This window comes from Delphinus delphis, chromosome 4 (assembly GCF_949987515.2).
Source record: "Delphinus delphis chromosome 4, mDelDel1.2, whole genome shotgun sequence".
Classification (NCBI taxonomy): domain Eukaryota; kingdom Metazoa; phylum Chordata; class Mammalia; order Artiodactyla; family Delphinidae; genus Delphinus; species Delphinus delphis.
Window position 1 is genome coordinate 131845639 of NC_082686.1, and position 27929 is coordinate 131873567.

Here is a 27929-nt window from a genome sequence, read left to right on the forward strand (position 1 = left end):
CCATGCCACACACACGCCACTAACTACTACAGAGCACCTTCAAGTAATGTCTAGAACCCTGGCCAGAGGTTAAAATGTGACTTTTTAAAATGTGAAGTCACTAGAAAGAGCCTTCGATAAAAATTATTTGCATTAGTTATCTATTGTTGTGTAACAAATTACCCCCAAACCATGGCTTAAAACAATAAAAAATGTTTATTTTCTCCACATTTTCTGTGAGTCAGGAATCCAGGAGTGGCTTGGTCAGGAGGTCCTGGCTCAGGGATTGTCATGAGGTTTTGGTTAAGAAGTCATCTGGGGCGATAGTCATCTGCAGGCTTAATGGGTACAGGAAGATCCAACCCTAAGCTCACCCACATGGCTCCTCGCAGGAAACCTCAGTTCCCGGCACACAGACCCACTCCCCTCCGAGGGCAGCTTGAGTGTCCTTGCAACATGGCAGCTGACTTCCCCCAGAGGGAGTGACCCTAAAGAGCAAGGCAGAAGCTGTGCTATCTTTGCCACTTAGCCTTGGAAGACACACTGAAATTTCTACACCATCCTATTGGTGTCACGGGTCAGCCAATTTAATGTGTGTGTGGGGAACCATACAGGGGCATGAATCACTGACGGCCATCTTAGAAGCTGGCCACAAAAAATAACCTAAAAGTTTAGCTTTTCTTTCTTTTTTATTTTGAGAAAAATATTCATTTTATCTTCATGTATAAATAGTTGGGTTGTTACATTGAGGTTACATAATGAATCAGTGACAGACTTTACACTAGAACTTTCTCCCAATATCCAAGTTGGTGAAACCTCTACCTTTAAAAGACTGTAAATAGAAAAACATATATGTAACAAGATTTGGTTCATAATTAGGACAAATATGGACTTGAACAGACAGATACTATTGAAATTTCACATGGTTCCCCAAGTGGTCAAAATCATATTTAGGGGAGTAAGTATATAATTATTTTCAGCATCATATCATATTGCTAGAACACTAAGTATTCACATAATTATGGGGAGAAAATAACACCAAACTAAGATGTACTGTAACCTACATGAAAGTGAATATGGACTAATTAAACAGAGAAATGTCCAGAACAAGGGAAGCTGATCAGGGACATTTAATGTGATCTGTATTAGTCACAGTATTCCAGGGAAACAGAACCAATACGATGTGTGTGTGTGTGTGTGTGTGTGTGTGTGTGTGTGTGTGTAGAGAGAGAGAGAGAGGAGGGGATTGGAGAGACACAGAGAGAAGCAGAGAGATGGAGAGACACAGAGACAGAGACAGAGAGACATATTTATTTTAAGTAATTGGCTCTTGCAATTCTAGGGGCTGGCAAATCCAAAATCTGCAGGGCAGGTCAGCAGGTTGGAGACCCAGGCAAGAGTTAATATTGCAGTCTTGAGTCTAAAGGCTGTCTGGAGATAGAATTCCTTCCTCCTCGGGAGGCCTCAGTCTTTTCTGTTAAGTCCTTAGACTGGCTGGATGAGGCTTGCCCACACTATTGAGGGTGCTCTGCTTTTACTCAAAGTCTACTGATGATTTAACATTGATCACATGTGAAAAATACTGTCGCAGCCAACATCTAGACAGGTGTTATACCAAACATCTGTGCACAACAGCTTAGCCAAACTGGTACATAGAATTAACCATCACAGGATCTAATACGAGTATTCTTTTCCAATTTGGATCTGACAGAGAGGGTGAATGAAGTTGGCAAAGAGAACTCAGATCTCCCACTCAGGCTGCAAAAGTCCCAGAGAGTAGGATTCCAGGCTACTTCCAATACTGAGGGACATCTGAATACCTAAATGCTCACTTGGGGACCAGTCAATCCAATTCTTAGGTTGGATTCCCCAGAAACAGATGCCAGCTTTCATCAAAGATTTTTGTTAGAAAGGTTCCCAGGAGAAACTGGCAGGGGTGGGGAGGGGGAAAGGGAGGAGCAGGAGGCCACACAAAGGGGCAGGACGGAGCAGAGTCCCACGAAAGGTGACCTTGGCTCAATCCCATAGATCTCAAGAGACAACTGAGACAACTGGCGGGGGGCACTGGAGTGTTTATACGCTTGCACACAGTAGCCACTTTAAAAATGCTGCCTCCAGGGAACTGGGGGGTGGAGCGGGTTGTGGATTCCCAGACACTCTGGCTCTCACTGAGCAGCTTGGGGAAATGCAAGAGAGTTTTGCAGGGCTTTGGGGGCAACAAGTAGACTTATGAGAATCTAAATTCACACTCCTCATGTGCTGTAGGATTTCCTAAGACATTAACACTAAATTGGTATGGAGCAAATATACAAGATGCCTGCCAGAAAAAAAAGAAACAACTCTGAAGGGACATTTCTACAATCTGACGTTTAGCGTTTTCTTGGAGAAAAATCCCCACTGAAGATAAGCCCTCAATCCAATATTACTTGCATGTTCCAAACAATGTTGCAATGAACATATAATTTTGCAAACTTGTAGGGGTATTTCTAGAGGATAAACTACTACACATGAAAATGCTGGGTCAAGAGCATTCCTGTAAGAGAGAATCCTCCCAGACATGTGGATGGTTTGCTCTCTCATTTCATTCAAGTCTCTATAAAATGCTTCCTCCCAAACTAAACAATAAGAAAGCAATATAAGGAATAAACATAAAGCAAATACTTATAAAACTACTATCTAGACGGAGGCGTGACTGCTGGGCTTGGCGCTGCCACAGTGCAGCCAGCTTGACCTTGAGTGCACAGTTCTGCGTTTCCAGCTGCTGCACGGCGGAGAGGTTGTTGAGGCCCTGCAATTGCTCCTTCTAGTTAGTGTGGAAGAACCTGTACTCTTACATGTGCACCACCACCTGACTCAGGTCTAGCACATCGAATGCCGGGGACGGGCAGTAGGCCAGGCCCAGGCAGAGCTAGGAGGCCGAGAAGCATGCAGCTGAGGAGGCCACATTGCAGCAGGACAGTGACTGCGAGTGGAAGGTACTCACGCCGGAGGCCCCAGAGAGGCCCAAGTACAGGCGCAAGCTGTCTCTGAACACCTTGCAATAGGAGGAGGCAGCGCACAGGTAGTCTTCAGAACTAAAGCTCATGATGCCTGGAGCAGGGCCAGGAGAGCGCTGTGGCTGGGAGAGGAGAACTAACTCAAGAATGGTGTCTACATCAATCTGCGAGATCTCTCCCAGAGATCTCCATCTCAATGCTAAGACTCAGCTCCACTCAATGACCAGCAAGCTCCAGTGCTGGATACCCCATGCCAAACAACTAGCAAGACAGGAACACAACCCCGCCCATTAGCAGAGAGGCTGCCTAAAATCATAATAAGGTCACAGACACCCCAAAACACACCACCAGATGCAATCCAGCCCACCAGAAAGACAAGAACCAGCCTCATCCGCCAGAACACAGGCACCAGTCCCCTCTATCAGGAAGACTACACAACCCACTGAACCAACCTTAACCACTTGGGGAAGACATCAAAACCAACGGGAACTACAAATCAGTAGCCTGCAAAAATGAGACCCCAAACATAGTAAGTTAAGCAAAATGAAAAGACAGAGAAACACACAGCAGATGAAGGACTAAGGTAAAAACCCACCAGACCAAACAATTGAAGAGGAAATAGGCACTCTACCTGAAAAAGAATTCAGAGTGATAATAGTAAAGATGATCCAAAATCATGGAAATAGAATGGAGAAAATACAAGAAACGTTTAACAAGGATGTAGAAGAACTAAAGATGAAACAAACAATGATGAACAACACAATAAATGAAATTAAAAATTGTTTAGAAGGGATCAGTAGCAAAATAACTGAGGCAGAAGAATGGATAAGTGACCTGGAAGATAAAATAGTGGAAATAACTACTGCAGAGCAGAATAAAGAAAAAAGAATGAAAAGAACTGAGGACAGTCTCAGAGACCTCTGGGACAACATTAAACACACCAACATTTGAATTACAGGGGTCCCAGAAGAAGAAGAGAAAAAGAAAGGGACTGAGAAAATATTTGAAGAGATTATAGTTGAAAACTTCCCTAATATGAGAAAGGAAATAGTTAATCAAGTCCAGGAAGCACAGAAAATCCCACACAGGATAAATCCAAGGAGAAAAATGCCAGGACACATATTAAACAAACTATCAAAAATTAAATACAAAAAAAAAAAATTAAAAGCAGCAAGGGAAAAGCAACAAATAACATACAAGGGAATCCCATTAAGATTAACAGCTGATCTTACCGCAGAAACTCTGTAAGCCAGATGGGAGTGGCAGGACATATTTAAAGTGATGAGAGGGAAAAACCTACAACCAAGATTACTCTACCCAGCAAGGATCTCATTCAGATTCACCGGAGAAATTAAAACCCTTACAGACAAGCAAAATCTAAGAGAACTCAGCACCACCAAACCAGTTTAAAACAAATGGTAAAGGAACTTCTCTAGGCAGGAAACACAAGAGAAGGAAAAGACCTACAATAACAAACACAGACCAATTAAGAAATGGTAATAGGAACATACATATCGATAATTACCTTAAATGTAAATGGATTAAATACTCCAACCAAAACACAGACTGGCTGAATGGATACAAAAACAAGCCCTGTATATATGCTGTCTATAAGAGACCCACTTCAGACCTAGGGACACATACACACTGAAAATGAGGGGATGGAAAAAGATATTCCTTGCAAACGGAAATCCAAACAAAGCTGGAGTGGCAATTCTCATATCAGACAAAATAGACTTTAAATAAAGACTATACAAGAGACAAAGAAGGGCACTACATAATGATCAAGGGATCAATCCAAGAAGATATAACAATTATAAATATTTATGGAGCCAACACAGGAGCACCTCAATTCATAAGGCAAATACTAACAGCCATAAAAGGGGAAATCGACAGTAACACATTCATAGTAGGGGACTCTAACACCCTACTTTCACCAATGGACAGATCATCCAAAATGAAAATAATTAAGAAAACACAAGCTTTAAATGATACATTAAGCAAGATGGACTTAATTGATATTTATAGGACATTCCATCCAAAAACAACAGAATACACTTTCTTTTCAAGTGCTCATGGAACATTCTCCAGGATAGATCATACCTTGGGTCACAAATCAAGCCTAGGTAAATTTAGAGAATTGAAATCGTATCAAGTATCTTTTCTGACCACAATGCTATGAGACTAGATATCAATTACAGGAAAAAATCTGTAAAAAATACAAACACATGGAGGCTAAACAATACACTACTTAATAACCAAGAGATCACTGAAGAAATCAAAGAGGAAATCAAAAAATACCTAGAAGCAAATGACAATGAAAACATGACAACCCAAAACCTCTGGGATGCAGTAAAAGCACTTCTAAGAGGGAAGTTTATAGCAACACAATGCTACCTTAAGAAACAAGAAACAACTCAAATAAACAAACTAAACTCACATCTAAAGCAATCAGAGAAAGAAGAACAAAAATATCCCAAAGTTAGCAGAAGGAAAGAAATCATAGAGATCAGACCAGAAATAAACGAAAAAGAAATGAAGGAAATAATAGCAAAGATCAATAAAACTAAAAGCTGATTTGTTGAGAAGATAACAAAGTTGATAAACCATTAGCCAGACTGATCAAGATAAAAAGGGAGAAGACTCAAATCAGTAGAATTAGGAATGAAAAAGGAGAAGTAACAACTGACACTGCGGAAATACAAAGTATCATTAGAGATCACTACAAGCAACTCTGTGCCAATAAAATGGACAACCAGGAAGAAATGGACAAATTCTTGGAAATGCACAACCTGCCAAGACTCAACCAGGAAGAAATAGAAAATATGAACAGACCAATTATAAGCACTGAAATTGAAACTGTGATTAAAAATCTTCCAACAGGTCTTCCCTGGTGGTGCAGTGGTTGAGAGTCCGCCTGCCGATACAGGGGACACGGGTTCGTGCCCCAGTCCGGGAAGATCCCACATGCCACGGAGCGGCTGCGCCCATGAGCCACGGCCACTGAGCCTGCACGTCCGGAGCCTGTTGCTCCGCAACGGGAGAGGCCATGACAGTGAGAGGCCCATGGACTGCAAAAAAAAAATAATAATAATCTTCCAACAAAAAAAAGCCCAGGACCACATGGCTTCACAGGCGAATTCTATCAAACATTTAGAGAAGAGCTAACACCTGTCCTTCTCAAACTCTTCCAAAATATAGCAGAGGGAGGAACACTCCCAAACTCATTCTACGAGGCCACCATCACCCTGATACCAAAAGCAGACAAAGATATCACAAAGAAAGAAAACTACAGGCCAATATCACTGATGAACATAGATGCAAAAATCCTCAACAAAATACTAGAAAACAGAATCCAAAAGCACATTAAAAGGATCGTTCACCATGACCAAGTGGGGTTTATCCCAGGAATGCAAGGATTCTTCAATATATGCAAATCAATCAATCTGATACACCATATTAACAAATTGAAGAATAAAAACCATATGATCATCTCAATAGATGCAGGAAAAGCTTTTGACACAATTCAACACCCATTTATGACAAAAATCCTGCAGAAAGTAGGCATAGAGGGACCTTAGCTAAACATAATAAAGGCCATATATGACAAACCCACAGCCAACACTGTCCTCAATGGTGAAAAACTGAAACCGTTTCCACTAAGATCAGGAACAAGACAAGGTTGCCCACTGTCACCACTATTATTCACATTGTTTTGAAAGTTTAGCCACAGCAATCAGAGAAGAAAAAGAAATAAAAGGAATCCAAATTGGAAAAGAAGAGGTAAAGCTGTCACTCTTTGCAGATGACATGGTACTATACATAGAGAATCCTAATACGCTACCATAAAATTACAGAGCTAATCAATGAATTTGGTAAAGCAGCAGGATACAAAATTAATGCACAGACATCTCTTGCATTCCTATACTCTAATGATGAAAAATCTGAAAGTGAAATTAAGGAAACACTCCCATTTGCCATTGCAATAAAAAGAATAAAATGCTTAGGTATAAACCTACGTAAGGAGACAAAAGATCTGTATGCAGAAAACTATAAGACACTGATGAAAGAAATTAAAGATGATACATACACATGGAGAGGTATACCACGTTCTTGGATTGGAAGAATCAACATTGTGAAAATTACTATACTATCCAAAGCAATCTACAGATTCAATACAATCCCTATCAAACTACTTCTGGCATTTTTCACAGAATTAGAACAAAAAATTGCACAATTTGTATGGAAACACAAAAGACCACAAATAGCCAATGCAATTTTGAGAAAGAAAAATGGAGCTGAAGGAACAGGCTCTCTGACTTCAGCCTATATTACACAGCTATGGTAATCAAGACAGTATGATACTGGCACAAGAACAGAAATATAGACCAATGGAACAGGTTAGAAAGCCCAGAGATCAACCCATGCACATATGGTCACCTTATCTTAGCTAAAGGAGGCAAGAATATACAATGGAGAGAAGACAGACTATTCAACAATTGATGCTGGGAAAACTGGACAGCTACCTGTAAAAGAATGAAATTAGGACACTGCCTAACACCATACACAAATATAAACTCAAAATGGATTAAAGACCTAAATGTGAAGACAGACACTATAAAACTCTTAGAGAAAAACATAGGCAGAACACTCTATAACATAAATCACAGCAAGATCCTTTTGACCCACCTCCTAGAGAAATGGAAATAAAAACAAAAATAATCAAGTGGGACCTAATGAAACTTAAAAGTCTTTGCACAGCAAAGGAAAGCATAAACAGGATGAAAGGACAACACTCAAAATGGGAGATAATATTGCAAACGAATCAACTGACAAAGGATTAGTCTCCAAAATTTACAAGCAGCTCATGTAGCTCAATATCAAAAAAACAAACAACCCAATCCAAAAATGGGCAGAAGACCTAAACAGACATTTCTCCAAAGAAGATATACAGATTGCCAACAAACACATGAAAGAATGCTCAACATCACTAATCATTAGAGAAATGCAAATCAAAACTACAATGAGGTATCACCTCACACCAGTATGAATGTCCATCATCAAACACTCTACAAACAGTAAATGCTGGAGAGGGCGTGGAGAAAAGGGAACCCTCCTGCACTGTTGGTGGGAATGTAAATTGAGCCAGCCACTATGGAGAACAGTATGGAGGTTTCTTAAAAAACTAAACATAGAACTACCATACAACCCAGGAATCCCGCTACTGGGCATATACCCTGAGAAAACCATAATTCAAAAAGAGACATGTACCACAGTTTTCATTCCCGAACTACTTACAATAGCCAAGACATGGAAGCAACCTAAGCGTCCATCTACAGATGAATGGATAAAGAAGATGTGGCACATATATACAATGGAATATTACTCAGCCATAAAAAGAAACAAAATTGAGTTATTTGTAGTGAGGTGGTCTGTCATACAGAGTGAAGTAAGTCAGAAAGAGAAAAACAAATACGTATTCTAACACATATATATGGAATCTAAAAAAAAAGAAAGAAAGAAAGAACGTTCTCAAGAAACTAGGGGCAGGACAGGAATAAAGACGCAGACATAGAGTATGGACTTCAGGACACAGGGAGGGGGAAGGGTAAGCTGGCACAAAGTAAGAGAGTGGCATTGACCTATATACACTACCAAATGTAAAATAGATAGCTAGTGGGAAGCAGCCACATAGCATCAGCTCCATGCTTTGTGACCACCTAGAGGGGTGGGATAGGTAGGGTGGGAGGGAGATGCAAGAGGGAGGCGATATGGGGATATATGTATACGTACAGCTGATTCACTTTGTTATACAGGAGAAACTAACACAACATTGTAAAGCAATTGTACTCCAATAAAGATGTTTTAAAAAAAGAAAGAATTGTGTCTACTTCTACACTGAATTTTTAAATAAATGTTTTAATTAGATGTCAAAAAAAATACTATCTAGCTCAAGAAATTTAGAATTAATCAGTGCCCCCGAAATACCACTCACATTCATATATTCCATATCCCTTCCTGGTTATAACACTGCTCTTTACCTTAGAAATAACCAAATATTTTTACTTTTATGGTAAACACTTCCTTGATTTCCTTTAGTTTCTAAACTTTACATAATTCTTAAATGATATAGTCTGATGTGTCTGGTTTTGATGGTTATGAAAAAAGAATTATAGTTCAGGGATTCTCTTGGGTTTTGCTCCTTTTATGTTTACAAGATTTATGTGTGTTGTTCCAAACAGTTGAAGTCCGTTTACTTTTATTGTTGTATAGGATCCTATTGTACACAATACACTATAATTTTATTTGTTATACTATTAATAAACATTTGCATTGTTTCTAATTTGGGGCTATTACAGCATTCTTGTGAATGTCCCAGTGTACAAATGTATATAGATATCCAAGTAAGAGCCCCAGGAATGAAATTGCTGAGCCATACAGTGTGCACATTTTCATCTTTATTAGATGACGCAGAGCTATTTTTCAAAGAAGAAGCACCAATTGACACTCCAGTAATGGAAGTGTTATTTGTCCTTGCAGTTTCACATCCTTGAGAACACTTGGTATTGTCAAACTTTAAATTTTTGTCCATCTGAGCAGTATGTAGTGGTATCTCAGAGTGGATTTGAGTTTTCATTTCCTGATTTACTCTGTATGGAATTGTAAGTTGGAAGTTATTTTCTTTCAGTACACTGAAGATGCCAATGACTTATGCTTTCCTTTATTGCTATTAAATCAGCAGTTAGTTAACTGTCACTCCCTTGAAGATAATTCCTTTTTATTTCCCTCTGGACTCTGAATATCTGAACCTTTAGTTGTCTGAGATTTTAATATAATGTATCAAGCTGTAGATTTCTTTTTGTTTTCCTACTTGGCATTAGTGGATCTCTTGAATCTATTGAATAATTTCTATCATGAATTCTGGAAAATTCTCACCTATTATCTTTGTTTACATTTCTTTCTGAAACTTCAATTAAATGATTTGAGATCTCACTGTATACTCCATGTCTTTCACCCTTTCTTCTGTAATTTCCATGTTTTGTCTCTCCATGTTATAAGGTCTCCAACTTCTCTTTCTATTCTTTAATTTCTGCTTTAGCTGTGTCTAATCTACTATTTATTTAACACCTTTATTGGAGTATAATTGCGTTACAAAGGTGTGTTAGTTTCTGCTTTATAACAAAGTGAATCAGTTATACATATACATATGTTCCCATATCTCTTCCCTCTTGCATCTCCCTCCCTCCCACCCTCCCTATCCCACCCCTCCAGGCTGTCACAAAGCACTGAGCTGATCTCCCTGTGCCATACAGCTGCTTCCCACTAGCTATCTATTTTACGTTTGGAAGTGTATATATGCCCATGTCACTCTCTCACTTTGTCACAGCTTACCCTTCCCCCTCCCCATATCCGCAAGTCCATTCTCTGGTAGGTCTGTGTCTTTATTCCCGTCTTACCGCTAGGTGCTTCATGACACTTTTTTTCCTTACATTCCATATGTATGTGTTAGCACATGCTATTTCTTTTTCTCTTGCTGACTTACTTCACTCTGTATGACAGACTCTAGGTCCATCAACCTCACTACAAATAACTCAATTTTTATTTTTATGGCTGAGTAATATTCCATTGTATATATGTGCCACATCTTCTTTATACATTCATCTGATGATGGACACTTATGTTGCTTCCATATCCTGGCTATTGTAAATAGAGCTTCAATAAACATTTTGGTACATGACTCTTTTTGAATTATGGTTTTCTCAGGATATATGCCCAGTAGTGGGATTGCTGGGTCGTATGGTAGTTCTATTTGTAGTTTTTTAAGGAACCTCCATACTGTTTTCCATAGTGGCTGTATCAATTTACATTCCCACAAGCAGAGCAAGAGTGTTCCCTTTTCTCCACACCCTCTCCAGCATTTATTGTTTCTAGATTGTTTGATGATGGCCATTCTGACTGGTGTGAGAGGATATCTCATTGTAGTTTTGAGTTGCATTTCTCTAATGATTAATGATGTTGAGCATTCTTTCATGTGTTTGTTGGCAATCTGTATATCTTCTTTGGAGAAATGTCTATTTAGGTCTTCTGTCCATTTTTGGACTGGGTTGTTTGTTTTTTTTGTTATTGAGCTGCATGTGCTGCTTGTAAATTTTGGAGATTAATCCTTTGTCAGTTGCTTCATTTGTAAATATTTTCTCCCATTCTGAGGGTTGTCTTTTGGTCTTCTTTATGGTTTCCCTTGCTATGTAAAAGCTTTGAAGTTTCATTAGGTCCCATTTGTTTATTTTTGTTTTTATTTCCATTACTCTAGGAGGTGGGTCAAAAAGGATCTTGCTGTGATTTATGTTACAGAGTGTTCCGCCTACATTTTCCTTTAAGAATTTGATAGTTTCTGGCCTTACATTTGGGTCTTTAATCCATTTTGAGCTTATTTTTGTCTATGGTGTTAGGGTTTGTTCTAATCTCATACTTTTACATGTACCTGTCCAGTTTTCCCAGCACCATTTATTGAAGAGGCTGTCCTTTCTCCACTGTATATTCCTGCCTCCTTTATCAAAGATAAGGTGATCATGTGTGCATGGGTTTATCTCTGGGCTTTCTACCTTATTCCATTGATCTATATTTTTCTTTTTGTGCCACTACAATATTGCCTTGATTACTGTAGGTTTGTAGTATAGTCTGAAGTCAGGGAGCCTGATTCCTCCAGCTCCATTTTTCATTCTCAAGATTGCTTTGGCTATTCAGGGTCTTTTTTGTTTCCATACAAATTGTGAAATTTTTTGTTCTAATTCTGTGAAAACTTCCAGTGGTAGTTTGATAGGGATTGCATTGAATCTGTAGATTGCTTTGGGTAGTAGAGTCATTTTCACAATGTTGATTCTTCCAATCCAAGAACATGGTATATCTCTCCATCTCTTTGTATCATCTTTAATTTCTTTCATCATTGTCTTATAATTTTCTGCATACAGGTCTTTTGTCTCCTTAGTTACATTTATTCCTAGATATTTTATTCTTTTTGTTGCAATGGTAAATGGGAGTGTTTTCTTAATTTCACTTTCAGATTCTTCATCATTAGTGTATAGGTATGCCAGAGATTTCTGTGCATTAATTTTGTATCCTGCTACTTTACCATATTCATTGATTAGTTCTCGTAGTTTTCTGGTAGCATCTTTAGGATTCTCTATGTATAGTATCATGTCATCTGCAAACAGTGACAGCTTTACTATTTCTTTACCAATTTGGATTCCTTTTATTTCTTTTTCTTCTCTGATTGCTGTGGCTAAAACTTCCAAAACTATGTTGAATAAGAGTGGTGACAGTGGGCAACCTTCTCTTGCTCCTGATCTTAGTGGAAATGTTTTCAGTTTTTCACCATTGAAGATGATATTGGCTGTAGGTTTGTCATATATGGTCTTTATTATTTTGAGGAAATAACCCTCTATGACTACTTTCTGCAGGGTTTTTATCATAAATTGGTGTTGAATTTTGTTGAAAGCTTTCTCTGCATCTTTTGAGATGATCATATGGTTTTTCTCCTTCAATTTGTTAATATGGTGTATCACGTTGATTGATTTGCATATATTGAAGAATCCTTGAATTCCTGGAATAAACCCAACTTGATCATGGTGTATGATCCTTTTAATGTGCTGTTGGATTCTGTTTGCTAGTATTTTGTTGAGGATTTTTGCATCTATTTTCTTCAGTGATACTGGTCTGTAGTTTTCTTTCTTTGTGATATCTTTGTCTGCTTTTGGTATCAGGGTGATGGTGGCCTCGTAGAATGAGTTTGGGAGTGTTCCTCCCTCTGCTATATTTTGGAAGAGTTTGAGGACAGGTGTTAGCTCTTCTCTAAATGTTTGATGGAATTCACCTGTGAAGTCATGTTGTCCTGGGCTTTTGTGTGTTGGAAGATTTTTAATCACAGTTTTAAGTTCAGTGCTTGTGATTTGTCTGTTCTTATTTTCTATTTCTTCCTGGTTCAGTCTTGGCAGGTTGTGCATTTCCAAGAATTTGTCCATTTCTTCCAGGCTGTCCATTTTATTGGTATAGAATTGCTTGTAGTAATCTCTCATGAACTTTTGTATTTCTGCAGTGTCAGTTGTTACTTCTCCATTTTCATTTCTAATTCTATTGATTTCAGTCTTCTCCCTTTTTTTCTTGATGAGTCTGGCTAATGGTTTGTCAATTTTGTTTATCTTCTCAAAGCACCAGCTTTTAGTTTTATTGATCTCTGCTATCATTTCCTTCATTTCTTTTTCATTGATTTCTGATCTGATCTTAATGATTTCTCTCCTTCTGCTAACTTTGGGGTCTTTTTCTTCTTCTTTCTCTAATTGCTTTAGTTGCAAACTCATTCATTGAGTTCTTAATCTCAGTGTATTGTAGTTTTCATTTTTATAAGTTCTATTTGGTTCCTTTACCAAAAGGCTATATGGTGTTTATAGTTTCTTTTTTATTATTATTATTTTTTTACATATTTTTTGGAGTATAATTGCTTTACAATGGTGTGTTAGTTTCTGCTTTATAACAAAGTGAATCAGTTGTACATATACATATGTTCCCGTATCTCTTCCTTCTTGCATCTCCCTCCTTCCCACCCTCCCTATCCCACCCCTCTATAGTTTCTTATTTCCTGCAAATATGTTCAAGGTTATTTACACATAGGAAGCATCATTATTTTATAGACTATGTCAGATAATTCCAGTATCTTAAGTCTTTTGGGGTATATCATATATATATATATATATATATATATATATATATATATATATATATATATATATATATATATATATATATGTCTAGTCTAGTGAACACTTGTTGGTACTACCAATCCTGCATCATCAGTAGCAGAACTCCATTGTGTTTTATATTCATATTTTATTTTTATTTGTGTTTTAAAATTCATTTTCTAACTTCTGTTCTAGAATGTTACATTCTGTGACTTACATTTTTTAAACCACTGTATCCTAAACATCTAGAATATTACTTTGCACATAATTTTTAAATTGTTAAATAAAAATATTAATTCTTTAAAAATACTATATAGGGCATCCCTGGTGGTGCAGTGGTTGAGAGTCCGCCTGCCAATGCAGGGGACATGGGTTCGTGCCCTGGTCCGAGAAAATCCCACATGCCATGGAGTGGCTAGGCCCGCGAGCCATGGCCACTGAGCCTGCACGTCCAGAGCCTGTGCTCCACAATGGGAGAGGACACAACAGTGAGAGGCCCGTGTACCACAAAAAAAAAAAATATATATATATATATATATAATATAATATATCTTCAGAACTGTTATGCTATGTTACTAACAATGTATTTTAAAAATCCTGTTTTTTTCTCACACTTTAACTAACACTGTATATTCTCAGTCTTGTAAATCTTTGCCTGTTTCACAGTGACATTATTGTTTTAATTTTTATTTATTTAATAGTTAATGAGGTGGAATCCCTCTTATTAGCCATTTGTGGAAGGACCTCATGAAATTGGTAATTTCTCTTGCTCATTTTTCTTTTTTTATTGAAGTATAGTTGATTTACAATATTGCGTTAGTTTCAGATGTGCAGCAAAGTGATTCGGTTATACATTACATATATATTTTTTCAGATTATTTTCCATTATAGGTTATTACAAGATACTAAATATTGTTCCCTTTGTTATACAGTAAATTCTTGTTGCTTATCTATTTTATATACAGCAGTTTGTTAATTCCAGATCCCTAATTTATACCCCCTCCTGTTCCCTTTGGTAATCATAAGTTTGTTTTCTATGTCTATGAGTTTGTTTCTGTTTTGTATATAGATTCATTTGTATCATATTTTAGATTCCACATATAAGTGATATCATATAATATTTATCTTTCTCTGACATACTTCAATTAGTATGATATTCTCTAGGTCCATCCATGTTGCTGCAAATGGCAATATTTCATTCTTTTTTATGGCTGGGTTAAGATTCCATTGTATATATACACCACATCTTCTTAAACCAGTCATCTGTTGATTGGCATTTGGGTTGTTTCCATGTCTTAGCTATTATAAATAGTGCTGCTATGAAAATTGGGGTGCATGCATTGTTTCAAGTTAGAGTTTTTGTCTTTTCTGGATATATGCCTAGGAGTGGGATTGCTGGATCATACAGTAGCTCTTTTTAGTTTTTTAAGGAACCTCCATACTGTTCTCTAGACAATACTACAATTGGGAGTGTTATGCCTCCAGCTTTGTTCTTTTTCCTCAGGATTGCTTTGATAATTCTGGGTCTTTTCTGGTTCCATATATATTTTAGGATTATTTATTCTAGTTTTGTGAAAAATGTCATGTGTAATTTGATAGGGATTGCATTAAATTTGCAGATTGCTTTGAGTAGTATGGCTATTTTAACGATATTAATTCTTCCAGTCCAAGAGCATGGGATATATTTCCATTTCTTTGCATCATTTTCAATTTCCTTTATCAACACTTTATAGTTTTCAGTGTATCGTTCTTTCAGCTCCTTGGTTATGTTTATTCCTAGTTATTTTTTGACACAATTTTAAATGGGAATTTTTTTAAATTTCTATTTCTGATTTTTATTGTTAATGTAAAGAAATGTAACAGATTTCTGTATATTAATCTTGTATCCTGCTACCTTGCTGAATTCATTTATTAGTTCTAATAGTTTTTGTGTGGAGTCTTTAGGGTTTTCTATATAGAGGATCATGTCACCTGCATATAATGACAATTTTACCTCTTCCCTTCTGATTTAGATAACTTTTCTTTTTCTTGTCTGATTGCTGTGACTAGGATACCCAGTATTACATTGAATAGAAGTGGTGAGAGCGGGCATCCTTGTCTTGTCCCAGAATTTGGTGGGAGGGCTTTTAGCTTTTTACCATTGAGTATAATGTTGGCTGTGGGTTTGTCATAAATAGCCTTTATTATGTTGAGATATGTTCTCTCTATGCCCAGTTTGGTGAAGAGATTTTATCATGAATGGATGTTGAATTTTATCAAATGCTTTTTCTGCATCTATTGAGATGATCATGTGGTTTCTGTCTTTTCTTTTGTTGATGTGGTGTATCACATTGATTGATTTGCATCTGTTGAGCCATTCTTGCAATCCTGGAATGAATTCAACTTGATCATGATGTGGTGTATGATCCTTTTTATGTATTGTTGGATTTGGTTTATTAATATTTTACTGAGGATTTTACATTTATATCCATCAAATATATTGGCCTGTAATGTTCTCTTTTTTGTAATGTCTTTGTCTGGATTTGATATCAGGGTGATAGTGGCTTCATAGAATGACTTTGGGAGTGTTTCCTTCCTCTTCAATCTTTTGCAATAGTTTGGGAAGGATAGGTATAAGTTCTTTGTATGTTTGGTAGAATTCCCCAGTGAAGCCATCCAGTCCTGGACTTTTTTTGCAGGGAGTTGGGTTTTGTTTCGTTTTTTGTCAGCAGTGCCACATTACTTGTGGGATGGGTTCTCAGTTCCCTGACCAGGGACTGAACCTGGGTCATGGTAGTGAAAGCTCAGAATCTTAACTACTAGGCCACCAGTGAACTCCCTTGCAGGGAGTTTTATTATTATTATTATTACAGTTTCTATTTTACTTCTAGTGATAGGTCTATTCAAATGATCTTTTTCTTCTTGACTCAATTTTGGTGGGCTGTATGTTTCTTGAAACTTGTCCATTCCTTCTAGATTGTCCAATTTGTTGGCATATAACTGTTCAGAGTATTTTCTTATGATTTTTAAAATTTCTGTGGTATCAGTTGTTATTTCTCTTCTTTCATTTCTGATTTTGTTTATTTGTCTTTTCTTCTTGGTGCACCTGGCTAGAGATTTGTTGATTTTGTTTATCCTTTCAAAAACCAGCTCTTGGTTTTATTGATCCTTTCTATTTTTTATCTCTATTTTATTTATTTTCTCTTTGATATTTATTATTTCCTTCCTTCTGCTGACTTTGTTCTTCTTTTTCTAATTCTTTTAGCTAGTAGGTTAGGTTGTTTATTTGAGGATCTTTTCTTGTTTCTTGAGGAGGGCCTGTCTTGCTATGAACTTCCCTCTTAGAACCGCTTTTGCTGCATTCCATAGATTTTGTAAGGTTGTGTTTTCTTTGTCATTTGTCTCTGAGTATTTTCTGCTTTCCTCTTTGATTTCACTGTTGACCCATTGGTTTTTCAGTAACATGTTATTTAGTCTCCATGTGATCTTTTATTTCCCGTTTTTCTTTCTGTGGTTGATTTCTAGTTTCATACTGTTATGGTCAGAAAAGATGCTTGAAATAATTTGTATCCTCTTAAATTTGCTGAGGATTGTTTTGTGTCCTAATATGTGGTCTATCCTAGAGAATGTTCCATGCATGCTTGAAAAGAACGTGTATTCTGGTTTTTTGGACATGGTGTCCTATAGATATTAAGTCCAACTGTTTTAATGTGTCATTTAGGATCTCTGTTACCTTATTGATTTTCTGTCTGGAATATCTGTCCATTGATGTCAGTGCAGTGTGAAAGTCTCCTACTATTATTGTATTCCTGTCAATTACTCCCTTTTTGTCTGTTAGTATTTTTTTTATATATTTAGGTGCTCCTACCTTGCTCATTTTTCTACTGGGTTATTTTTCCTTTTCTTAGTGATTTATGAATTAAAATATAGATAGATATCATGTATATTTTATATACTATAGATTGTAAATTTTATAAGAATTATAAATATTTCTTAATTTATTTCTCATTTGTCTTTTAATTTTGTTTATTATGGCTTTTGCTATATAGACGTTTTTGTGTTTTTATATAGGCAAATCTGTATGTCTTTTATGCTTTCTGGGTTTATTTCATAATTATCAGAAATTTCTTACTCTAATATTATGAAATTATTCTCCAATATTTTCTTCTTTGATTAATGTTTTATACTTTTAAAATTTTAATCCATTATAATTTATTTTTGTGTTGTATAAGGCAGGAATCTAATTTTGTTATCAAACATGCAATTGTTTCAAGACCACTTATTTAAATATATTTTTCTTCACTAAATAAAGCAATGCCATTTTCATATACTAAATTCACATAATTTCAACTTACAAAGGGCCTTCAATATATTACCACACATAATAGTCACCATATGAAACATGTGTTTCCATTCATTCATTAAGAAAATGTTTACTAAGCACACTTTACGCATGCAGGGAAACACTTACTTACATTTACCAGTTTACTGTAAAAGGATATGAAAAATGACAGAGATGAACATCCAGATGGAAGAGATTGTAGGGCAGTCTCATAGGAAGGGACATGGAGCTTCCATGCCCTCTCTGGGAACCCCACTCTCCAAGAACCTCTGTGTGTTCACCAACTCAGAAGCTCTCTGAACCCCATACTTTTGGGACTTTCAGCGGAGGGGGGAATAACTCTACTTCCAGCCCCCTTTCCCCCTCTGGACAATGAAGGGTGGGGCTGAAAGTTCTAAGCTACTAATCATGGCTTGGTCTTTCTTGTGATCAGCCCCCATGCAGGAGACCACCAAGAGTCACATAATTAGAACAAAAGACATTCCTATCTGCCAAGAAATTCCAAGGGATTTAGAAGCTCTGTGTCAAGAACTAGAGTCAAAGAACAAATATTAGAACAAAAGATGCTCCTAGTGCTCTTTCACTTAGGAAATTACAAGGGTTTTAGGAGCTCTGTGCCAGAAATCAGGGCAGAAATCAACCCATATATTCTATTCCTTGTGTTTATCACATAAAAACAAAGTTGAGAGGGTGCATCCAATTGAATGGTCCTAGGTAGGATGAAATTTTCTTAGAGAAATAAAAAGGGAAAATGTATTTTGTAAATCATTGTGGTCTCTCCTATGTAATCAGTTGTAAAGGTACATTTAAATCATAAGCAAAATTCACACTTAAAATTGTACAATAATTATTACCAAAATCTTTAACTAGAAAAGACAATTTATACAAGTTTTACAAATGCAAATAGCATGAGTATTATATTGCTTCACTCAATAAAATGAAAATGATTATTTTAAACAATGGGGAAGGGGAAAATGATCAGTGTTAAAGTGAAAAAAATGTTATATATTTCTGACTTAGATATGAATTAACAGGGCTTTTCCTACTGAAAAGCCCCAAGGAAACTTATAGGATCTAATAAATCTTGTCAATGGTTGAGGTGCATACATGGAAATACAAATTTGGACCCAACAGTGATTTTGCTGTGTATTCAACTAGAAAACTAAAATTGTATTTATTCCATCAGTACATTAGGTACCTTTGGCAAATGCACCTAATTTTTCACAGGCCATTCAACTAAAAATAAATTTATATCTTCCTGAGAGAAAATAAAACAAAATAGGAATATATTCATTTAAGAATATAGCTAGATAAACTAAAACAGAGATAGCTATATGTATACTTTACCAACGATGACATAGAAAAATCCAACAAAAGACATGCTGTAAAATCCCATGCCACTAGAGAAAGAGCACATTTCACTGTCACCATAACTCCCAGTATCTGAAGGTTTTATCTCCATGACAATGAGAGCTAGAAATCAACCTGTTCTAAAGCATTGATTGCATGTGCTGATGCTACAGCTCTCCAAGGACAATTTTTCCAGAAAGTTGAAGAGTAACACAAAATAATTTATTAGACAATTTGCATTGTATTTGGGATTCCTCAGTAATGAAAAACTGCTCACCGAGCAAATGCTGGAGCCCAGAGTTTGGGTGATTGGTTTAGAAACTCCCAGACTCTTTGGAGGAAATATGTAGTATGTGAGTGTGCTGCAGCGCACAATTAACCCTGCAGGAGGCCCCGCAGACAGTTTCAAGATCTTGCATCCAGTTAGCACATAAAATAATGTCGATTAAAGCATAAAGGTGCATCATCTCAGTAAGACTGCAGATTTTTATGACCATTACAATAACACTGGCAACATTACTTCTGCTTTTTAATGATTTCACACCCATGAAATTCAAATAGAGTAGGGTTTTTACCTTAGAGCACCCTATTCATGAAAAGGGCCCCTGCTGCTTCATTGTCTTTTTTCTAGTTTATTAAAAATTTATTTAACAGGGCAGTACAAATGGAGAAATTATTCATGAGATCCAGGAATATTTAATGCTCACTCTTTCAGTGTCTCCCTTTATGCCCAGAGGAACAATTCTCACAAATGTGGTCCAGCGACACTGGGAGTCCCTGACACCCTTTCAAGGGATTCCAAAGCTAACTTCATAACAATACCAAGACGTTATTTTCCTTTTTCACACTCATCCGCTCAGGTGTACACAGTGGAGTTTTCCAGACACTATGTGACATGTAATATCACGATAGTCTAAATGCAAAGCAGATATGAGAATCCAGCTGCCTTCTGTTAAGCCAGTTACTTTTTAAAAATTATGAAAATGTAAACCAATGTTGCCCTTCTCAATAATTCTTTTTGGAAATTATAGTTAATTTTCATAATATGGGACAACATGGATAAACCTTGAGGACATTACGCTAGGTGAAATAAGCCAGTCACAGAAGGATGAATACCATATGACTCCACTTATTTGAGGTTTCTAAAATACTCAAATTCATAGAATCAAAGAAAGAAATGGTGATTGCCAAAGGCTGGGGACAGGAGGATATGGGGAGCTACTAATAAATGCGTCCAGAGTTTTAGTTCAGCAAGATGAATAAGTTCTAGAGATTTGTTGTATGACACTATCTATGATCTACATTAGTATACTGTACACTGAAAACTGTGTTAAGACGCTAGATCTCCTGTTAATTGTTCTTCCCATAATAAAATAAAATTTAAATAATTAAGATAAAAATAGAATAAACACTAATAAACAAACAAATCAATAACTAAAAGCAACGAAGGAGTGTAGGTCCTACCAAATATTTAAACATATCATGACACTACAATCATAACAGATTTTTAGTGAGGGAATCAAGCCCCGTATTAATGTAAATATACAAGCAGGAATTTGGTGTACAAAATTGGTGTATATTTCAATTATATGTGGAGAAATAATCACTTATCAAGCAAAAATAATTTTAAGAATAAATACACTATTTTTGTTAACATGCAACAGGTTTATTATTGCTATTTTTAAATGGCTATTGTTTAAATTCTCATAGGTATAACCACATAAACAAAAGCTCTTTGGTGTCCTGAATAATTTTTAAGAGTGTAAATGTGTCTTGAGATCAAAAACTTTGAAAACTGCTAGCCTAGGATTTATTAAAATAGCTGGCTCTGGGCTGCGTCTGTTATTTTGTTCATCATCACTGAGAACAAATTCCCAAAACAGGTGGTGGGAAGAAACTAGGCTTCTGCATCAGGTAAAACTAATGTCAAATTCTGGTTTTGGTATTACTGGCTGACTTCATGCGAATCATTTAACCTCTCTGAACCATAGTGACTTCATCTAAAACAGAGGTGATATTATCAAACCATTTCCCACAAGAAATTTGCCAATTACAAAAGAAAAAAAAAAAGGTACGTTTACAGGAGACACCACCTTCTGCAAGGAAGACGCCACCTCATCCAAGTGATCAAGGGTGACACATTAACATCACATACTCTACCCGATGTGATACACTGAGGACATGTCACTTCTATGTTAGTCTTGTCCAGAATGTGCAACCTCAATCTAACTGAGAAAACATCAGACAAACCCACAGTAAGAGATATGCTACAAAGTAAGTGACCATTACTTATCAAAAGTACCAAGGTCAGGAAAGAGGCTGATAAACTGAGGGCTGCCACAGATTGAGGGAGTTGAAGGAGACACAACAATAAATACCTTTGGGGAGGGGGGGACTGTTAAAACTGGAATAAGATTAGTATTTAGTTAACAGTATTGTTACTTTTCCGGGTTTTTATTACTGTACTTTGGCTAAGTAAGATGTTAACTTTAGGGGCGCTGATTGAAGGGGATACAGAAACTCACTGTACTATTTTTTGCAAGTTTTCTGTATGTCTAAAATTATTTCAGAATAAACAGTTAAAAAGTAAAGTAATCAAACAGAAGCAATCATGTCTTCCATATAGCACTGTATGGGTTTAGAGGTAACCAGTGTAAAATGTTTTCCACCGCACCTTGCCTACAAATGGAGGTTTTTATTTTCATTCTTCTTTTTTGTTCAGTAGTGATATGCTTTATTTTTTTCCCCTGTGACAATTCATCTTTATTTTATGTTTTTAGCATTTGTTGCAAAGCTGGTCTGGTGGTACTGAATTCTCTTAGCTTTTGCTTGTCTGTAAAGCTTTTGATTTCTCTGTCAACTCTGAATGAGAGCCTTGCTGGGTTGAGTATTCTTGGTTGTAGGTTCTTCCCTTTCATCACTTTTAATATAACATGCCACTCCCTTCTAGCCTGCAGAGTTTCTGCTGAAAAATCAGCTGATAGCCTTATGGGAGTTCCCTTATATGTTATTTGTTGTTTTTCCCTTGCTGCTTTTAATATTTTTTCTTTGCCTTTATATATTTTTTAATTTATTTATTTTTGTTTTTTTGGCTGTGCTGGGTCTTCATTGCCATGCACAGGCTTTCGCTACCTGCGGCAAGTGGGGGCTACTCTTTGTTGTGGTGCACGGGCTTCTCATTTCAGTGGCTTCTCTCGTTGCGGAGCATGGGCTCTAGGCATGCGGGCTTCAATAGTTGTGGCTCACAGGCTGTAGAGCACAGGCTCAGTAGTTGTGGCTCATGGGCTTATTTGCTCTGCAGCACAGGTATCTTCCCAGACCAGGGCTTGAACCCATGTCCCCTGCACTGGCAGGTGGATTCTTAACCACTGTGCCACCAGGGAAACCCTGTCTTTAATTTTTGTCAATTTGATTACTATGTGTCTTGGCATGATCTTCTTTGGGTTTATCCTGCCTGGGACTCTCTGCACTTCCTGGATATGGGTGACTGTTTCCTTTCCCATGTTAGGGAAGTTTTCAGCTATTACCTCTTCACATATTTTCTCAGGTCCTTTCTCTCTCTCTTCTCCTTCCGGGACCCCTATAATGTAATGTTGTCCCAGATATCTCTTAGACTGTCTTTATTTCTTTTCATTCTTTTTTCTTTATTCTGTTCCGTGGCAGTGATTTCCACTATTCTCTCTTCCAGGTCAATTATTTGTTCATATGCCTCAGTTATTCTGCTACTGCTTCCTTCTAGTGTATTTTTCATTTCAGTTATTGTATTGTTCATCTCTGTTTGTTTGTTCTTTAGTTCTTCTAGGTCTTTGTTAAACATTTCTTGTGACTTCTCAATCCTTGCCTCTATACTTTTTCTGAGATCTTCGGGATCATCTTCACAGTCATTATTCTAAATTCTTTTTCCAGTAGGTTGCCTATCTCCACATTACTTAGTTGTTCTTCTGGGGTTTTACCTTGTTCCTTCATCTGAGACATATTCCTCTGCCATATCATTTTGTCTAACTTTCTGTGATTGTGGTTTCCATTCTGCAGGCTGCAGGACTGTAGTTCTTCTTGCTTCTGCTGTCTGACTTCTAGTGGATGAGGCTGTCTAAGAGGCTTGTGCAAGTTTCCTGATGGGAGGGACTGGTTCCTGCCCACTGGTGGGTAAAGCTGAGTCTTGTCCCTCTGATGGGCAGGGCTGTGCTCAGGAAGACTTTTACCAGCTTGTCTGCTAATGGGTGGGGCTGTGTTCCAGCCTTGTTGGTTTTCTGGCCTGAGGCATCCCAGCACTGTAGCCTTACAGGTTATAGGGTGGGGCTAATGGCAGCCTCTGGGAGGGCTCACGCCAAAAAAAATGGGCAGAAGACCTAAGTACTGAGTACTCCCCATACCTGCCGCTGCCAGTGTCTGTTCCTGCCATGAGCCACAGCTGCCTCCTTGCCTCTGCAGGAGACCCTCAAATACTAACAGGTAGGTCTGACCCAGTCTCTTATGAGGTCACTGCTTTTATCCCCTGGGTCCTGGTGTGCATGGAACCTTGTGTGTGCCCTAGAAGAATGGAGCTTCTGCTTCCCCCAGCTTTCAAAGCCAGATTCTCTGGGGGCTCCTCCTCCCATTGCCATACCCCCAGGCTGGGAAGGTTGACGTGGGGCTCAGGACTTTCACTCCTGAAAAGTGTTGGAACTTTTGTGGTATAATTGTTTTCCAGTTTGTGGGTTACCCACCCAGCAGGTGTGGGATTTGATTTTATCACGATTGCGACCCTCCTACTGTCTTGTGGCTTCTTCTTGCCTTTGGATGTAGGGTATCTTTTCTGGTAGGTTCCAGTGTTTTTTCGTCGAGGCTGTTCAGCAGTTGGTTGTGATTTTGGTGTCTACCTAAGAAGGGGTGAGCTCAAGTCCTTCCACTCTGCCATCTTGAGCTAATCCCCTATATTGAGTATAGTTAATTTACAATGTTGTGTTAGTTTCAGGTGTACAGCAAAATGATTTAGTTATACATATGCACATATCAATTCTTTTCCCATATAGGTTATTACAGAGTATTGAGTAGAGTTCTCTGTGCTCTACAGTAGGTCCTTGTTGATTATCTATTTTATATATAGTAGTGTGTATACGTTAATCCCAACCTCCTAATTTACCCCTCCCCCCCACCCTTCCACTTTGGTAAGCAGAAGTTTGTTTTCTAAGTCTGTGAGTCTGTTTCTGTTTTGTAAATAAGTTCATTTGTATCATTTTTTTAGATTCCACATATAAGTGATATCAAATGGTATTTATCTTTCTCTTTCTGACTTACTTTACTTAGTATGATAATCTCTAGGTCCATCCATGTTGCTGCAAATGGCATCATTTCATTCTTTTTCATGGCTGAGTAATGTTTCATCATATATATGTACCACATCTTCTTTATCCATTCATCTGTTGATAGATATTTAGGTTGCTTCCATATCTTGGCTATTGTGAATAATGAGTGCTGCAATGAACATTGGGGTGCACATATCTCTTCAAAGTATGGTTTTCTCTGGATATATGCCCAGGAGTAGGACTGCTGGATCATATGGTAGCTCTACTTTTAGTTTTTTAAGGAACTTCCACACTGTTCTCCATAGTGGCTGCACCAATTTACATTCCCACCAACAGTGTAGGAGGGTTCCCTTTTCTCCACAACATTTATTGTTCGTAGACTTTTTGATGGTGGCCATTCTGACTGGAGTGAGGTGATGCCTCATTGTAGTTTTGATTTGCATTTCTCTAATAATTAGCAATGTTGAGCATTTTTTCACGTGATCTTTGGCCATCTGGATGTCTTCTTTGGAGAAATGTCTATTTAGGTCTTCTGCCCATTTTTTGATTGTTTTTCTGATATTGAGCTACATAAGCTTTTTGTGTATTTATTTTCATTCTTCTGCTCAAAACCTTTCAGTGGACTTCCATCCTTATGTGAGAAAAGTTTCTATTTCTTAGACTAACATACTCAAGATTCGACATAGCCTGACTCCAAATTATATTTATAATTTTAACTAGTTTTTTATTGTGGTAAACTAACATAAAGTTTACATTTGGTAAACTTTATGGTATGAAGTACATTCACGCTGTTGTGCAAACCATCACCACCATCTACCTCCAGAGATTTTTAATCTTCCCAAACTGAAACTCTCTATGCTTTAAACAATAACTCCCTATCCCCCTCTACCCAACCCTTGGCAACCACCATCTACTTTCTGTCTCTATGAATTTGATTGCTCTACGTCACTCATATAAGTGGAATCATGCAATTTTTGTCCTTTTGTGTCTGGCTCATTTACTTAGCATGTCTAACCCTGTATGACCGTGTATCCCATAATCTGACTTCATCCCCCTCTGCCCCACTCCTCACAACCTCCCTCCAGCCCACTGGCCCTGCTGCTCCTTGAAGACGCCTGGCAGACTCTTGCCTTGGATTTTGCACTTGATGCCTCCTCTACCGGAAACACTCATGCCCAAGACGCCGTATGGCCCACTCACCCACTTTCTTCAAGTCTTTATTCAAAACTCAACATTGTGGCCCATCTAAAATGTCAACCCCTCCCTGAAGCTTCCTTTCCCCCTTCTTGCATCATTTGTCCTCTTGAGTACTCATCACTTTCCCACGTGCTATCTGTTTTACATATTTATCTTATTTACTGTCCATGCCACACACACCCCATTGCATATAGGTTCCACAAAGGCCAGAATATAATGGTACCTATGAAGGTACAAAGATAACGGCAATAGGAAATTCCTAAAAGGAGGAATTCCAGAATTCCTAAAAGAAAGCCCAGAAAGAAGGGAGGAAAAGTAGTTTTGAAGTTATTTTTTCAGAATAGATAAGGCAACAGCTTTTGAAGCTCAGGGAAGCAAACTGCCACTTAAGAAAATAAAGTCTATTATAATAAATCTTTCAGGGGAAAAGAAGCACTACTGGCTAGTTTTTTGATCACTGTAAAAAACAAAATCTCAGTCACATAGGAACTGAAATAAAATGGATATTGTTTAGGCCACACAAGCACCTTGGAGACAGTAACTCACAAAGCACACTTCTACATTCCAGGCTATGTATCAATAACAAACAGATCATCACCCAGCAACACATAAGAAACACACCTACCGTGGTGGCATCCCAGGCCAGCTCTCTGCTGGCCGCACCATCAAGTCTCTATCTGCCTATCGAGGCCTCACGAACTCAGGTTTTGGTGACTTGCTCCACAGATGTCACTAATGACTCTTAACGATTTCACCTGACCCTTCATCTCTAATTAAATCCTATTTCCTCTTTAGTCTTGTGTAATCTGCTGTTGGAACACTCCTGATTCATTGATATGACCCACTGGTTGGGAGGGAATTATTAGATAAAGTCTGAAAGGCATCCGGGGCCTTTGCTTGCCATACATTTCATCTGAGGCAAAATAACAGTCTCTCAGACCTGGGCCCTGATGTGATCTGGAGATGATACCATCACCAAACACCTGTAATAACATTGTCTCCTTAGTGGAAAGCTGTCACAACACAGAGAAGAAACCTCTGGAGTGAAAGAGTTATGGGCTTGGGGCTGGATCCCAGTTCAAGTTCAAAACTTCTTCTATCTTTACCTCTTTGCATTTCAGTGTCCTCAGCTATAAAAAAGGGTCATTAATAGGCGTTGTCAGTATTTGAGAATTTCAGCAAACTGATCCTTCCTCCCTAGTAAGAACTAGAAAATGGGCAATAGAGAATTTTTTGTGAGTTTGATTTTTAGAGAACTGAAATATAAGATCAACATTTAACAACTGTAGTGATCACTGAAACAGGCTTCTCACCAGAATTACCTGTGGAACTTTAAAAACAATTTAGGTGCACAGCTTTTATCCTCGGGCAGTGCTGTCCAATGGGACTTTCTGTAATGACGAAACAGTCTAGAAATGTGTGGTCCAGCACAGGAGCCACTAACCTCATGGGACTCTTAAAGCACCACCCCCCCCTGTTTTATTGAGATATAAAAGACATATAATATTATATTAGTCTAAGCAGTTGAAGTGTGACTAATGTGATTGAGGAACAGATTTTAAATTTTTATTTACTTCTAATTATCAAAATTTAAATAACCACATGGGCTAGTGGTTATCAAACTGGACAGCATAGTTTTAGACAAATTCTTCTGAGTGTGCACTCCTCAAACCAGCAGCAGCCGTGTCACCAGGGAACTTGTTAGAAATGCAGACTCTTGGGCCCTGTCCCAGACCTGCTGAATCAGAAGCTCGGGGGTGGGGTCCCACCCTGGTGTGCTGGTGAGGGTTTAATGAAAGAGAAGCACTGATTAGTAGCATTTGCCAATGCTCCTGGTGTAAATATTCAGCATAGCAGATTTCAGGCGATCACTGGACACGAGATTGGCTGGAGAGGTACCCATGAGCTCTGAGAGCCCACGCAGGCTAGCTCCTGCATGCCACCAAGCTAGCAATCTGCATTTTAGCAAGCTCTCCAGGTGGTTCTGATGTTCGGTTGAGAACCACTGATGTAAACCAGAGCCTAAGAAGACAGAGACCATGGCGTTTGTGTTTTACATTTTTCATGA

At 37.8% G+C, this 27929-nt stretch overlaps 1 protein-coding gene across 1 annotated transcript in view; it reads right to left on the reverse strand.

The window, feature by feature from the left end:
• Nucleotides 1-2887: 2887 nt before the first annotated feature.
• Nucleotides 2888-27929, reverse strand: part of NEK11 (NIMA related kinase 11) — a 143037-nt gene continuing 117995 nt past the window's right edge. Inside the window, 1 exon segment of the mRNA XM_060010177.1 lies at nt 2888-3069. Coding sequence (XP_059866160.1) covers nt 2888-3069 — 182 coding nt within the window.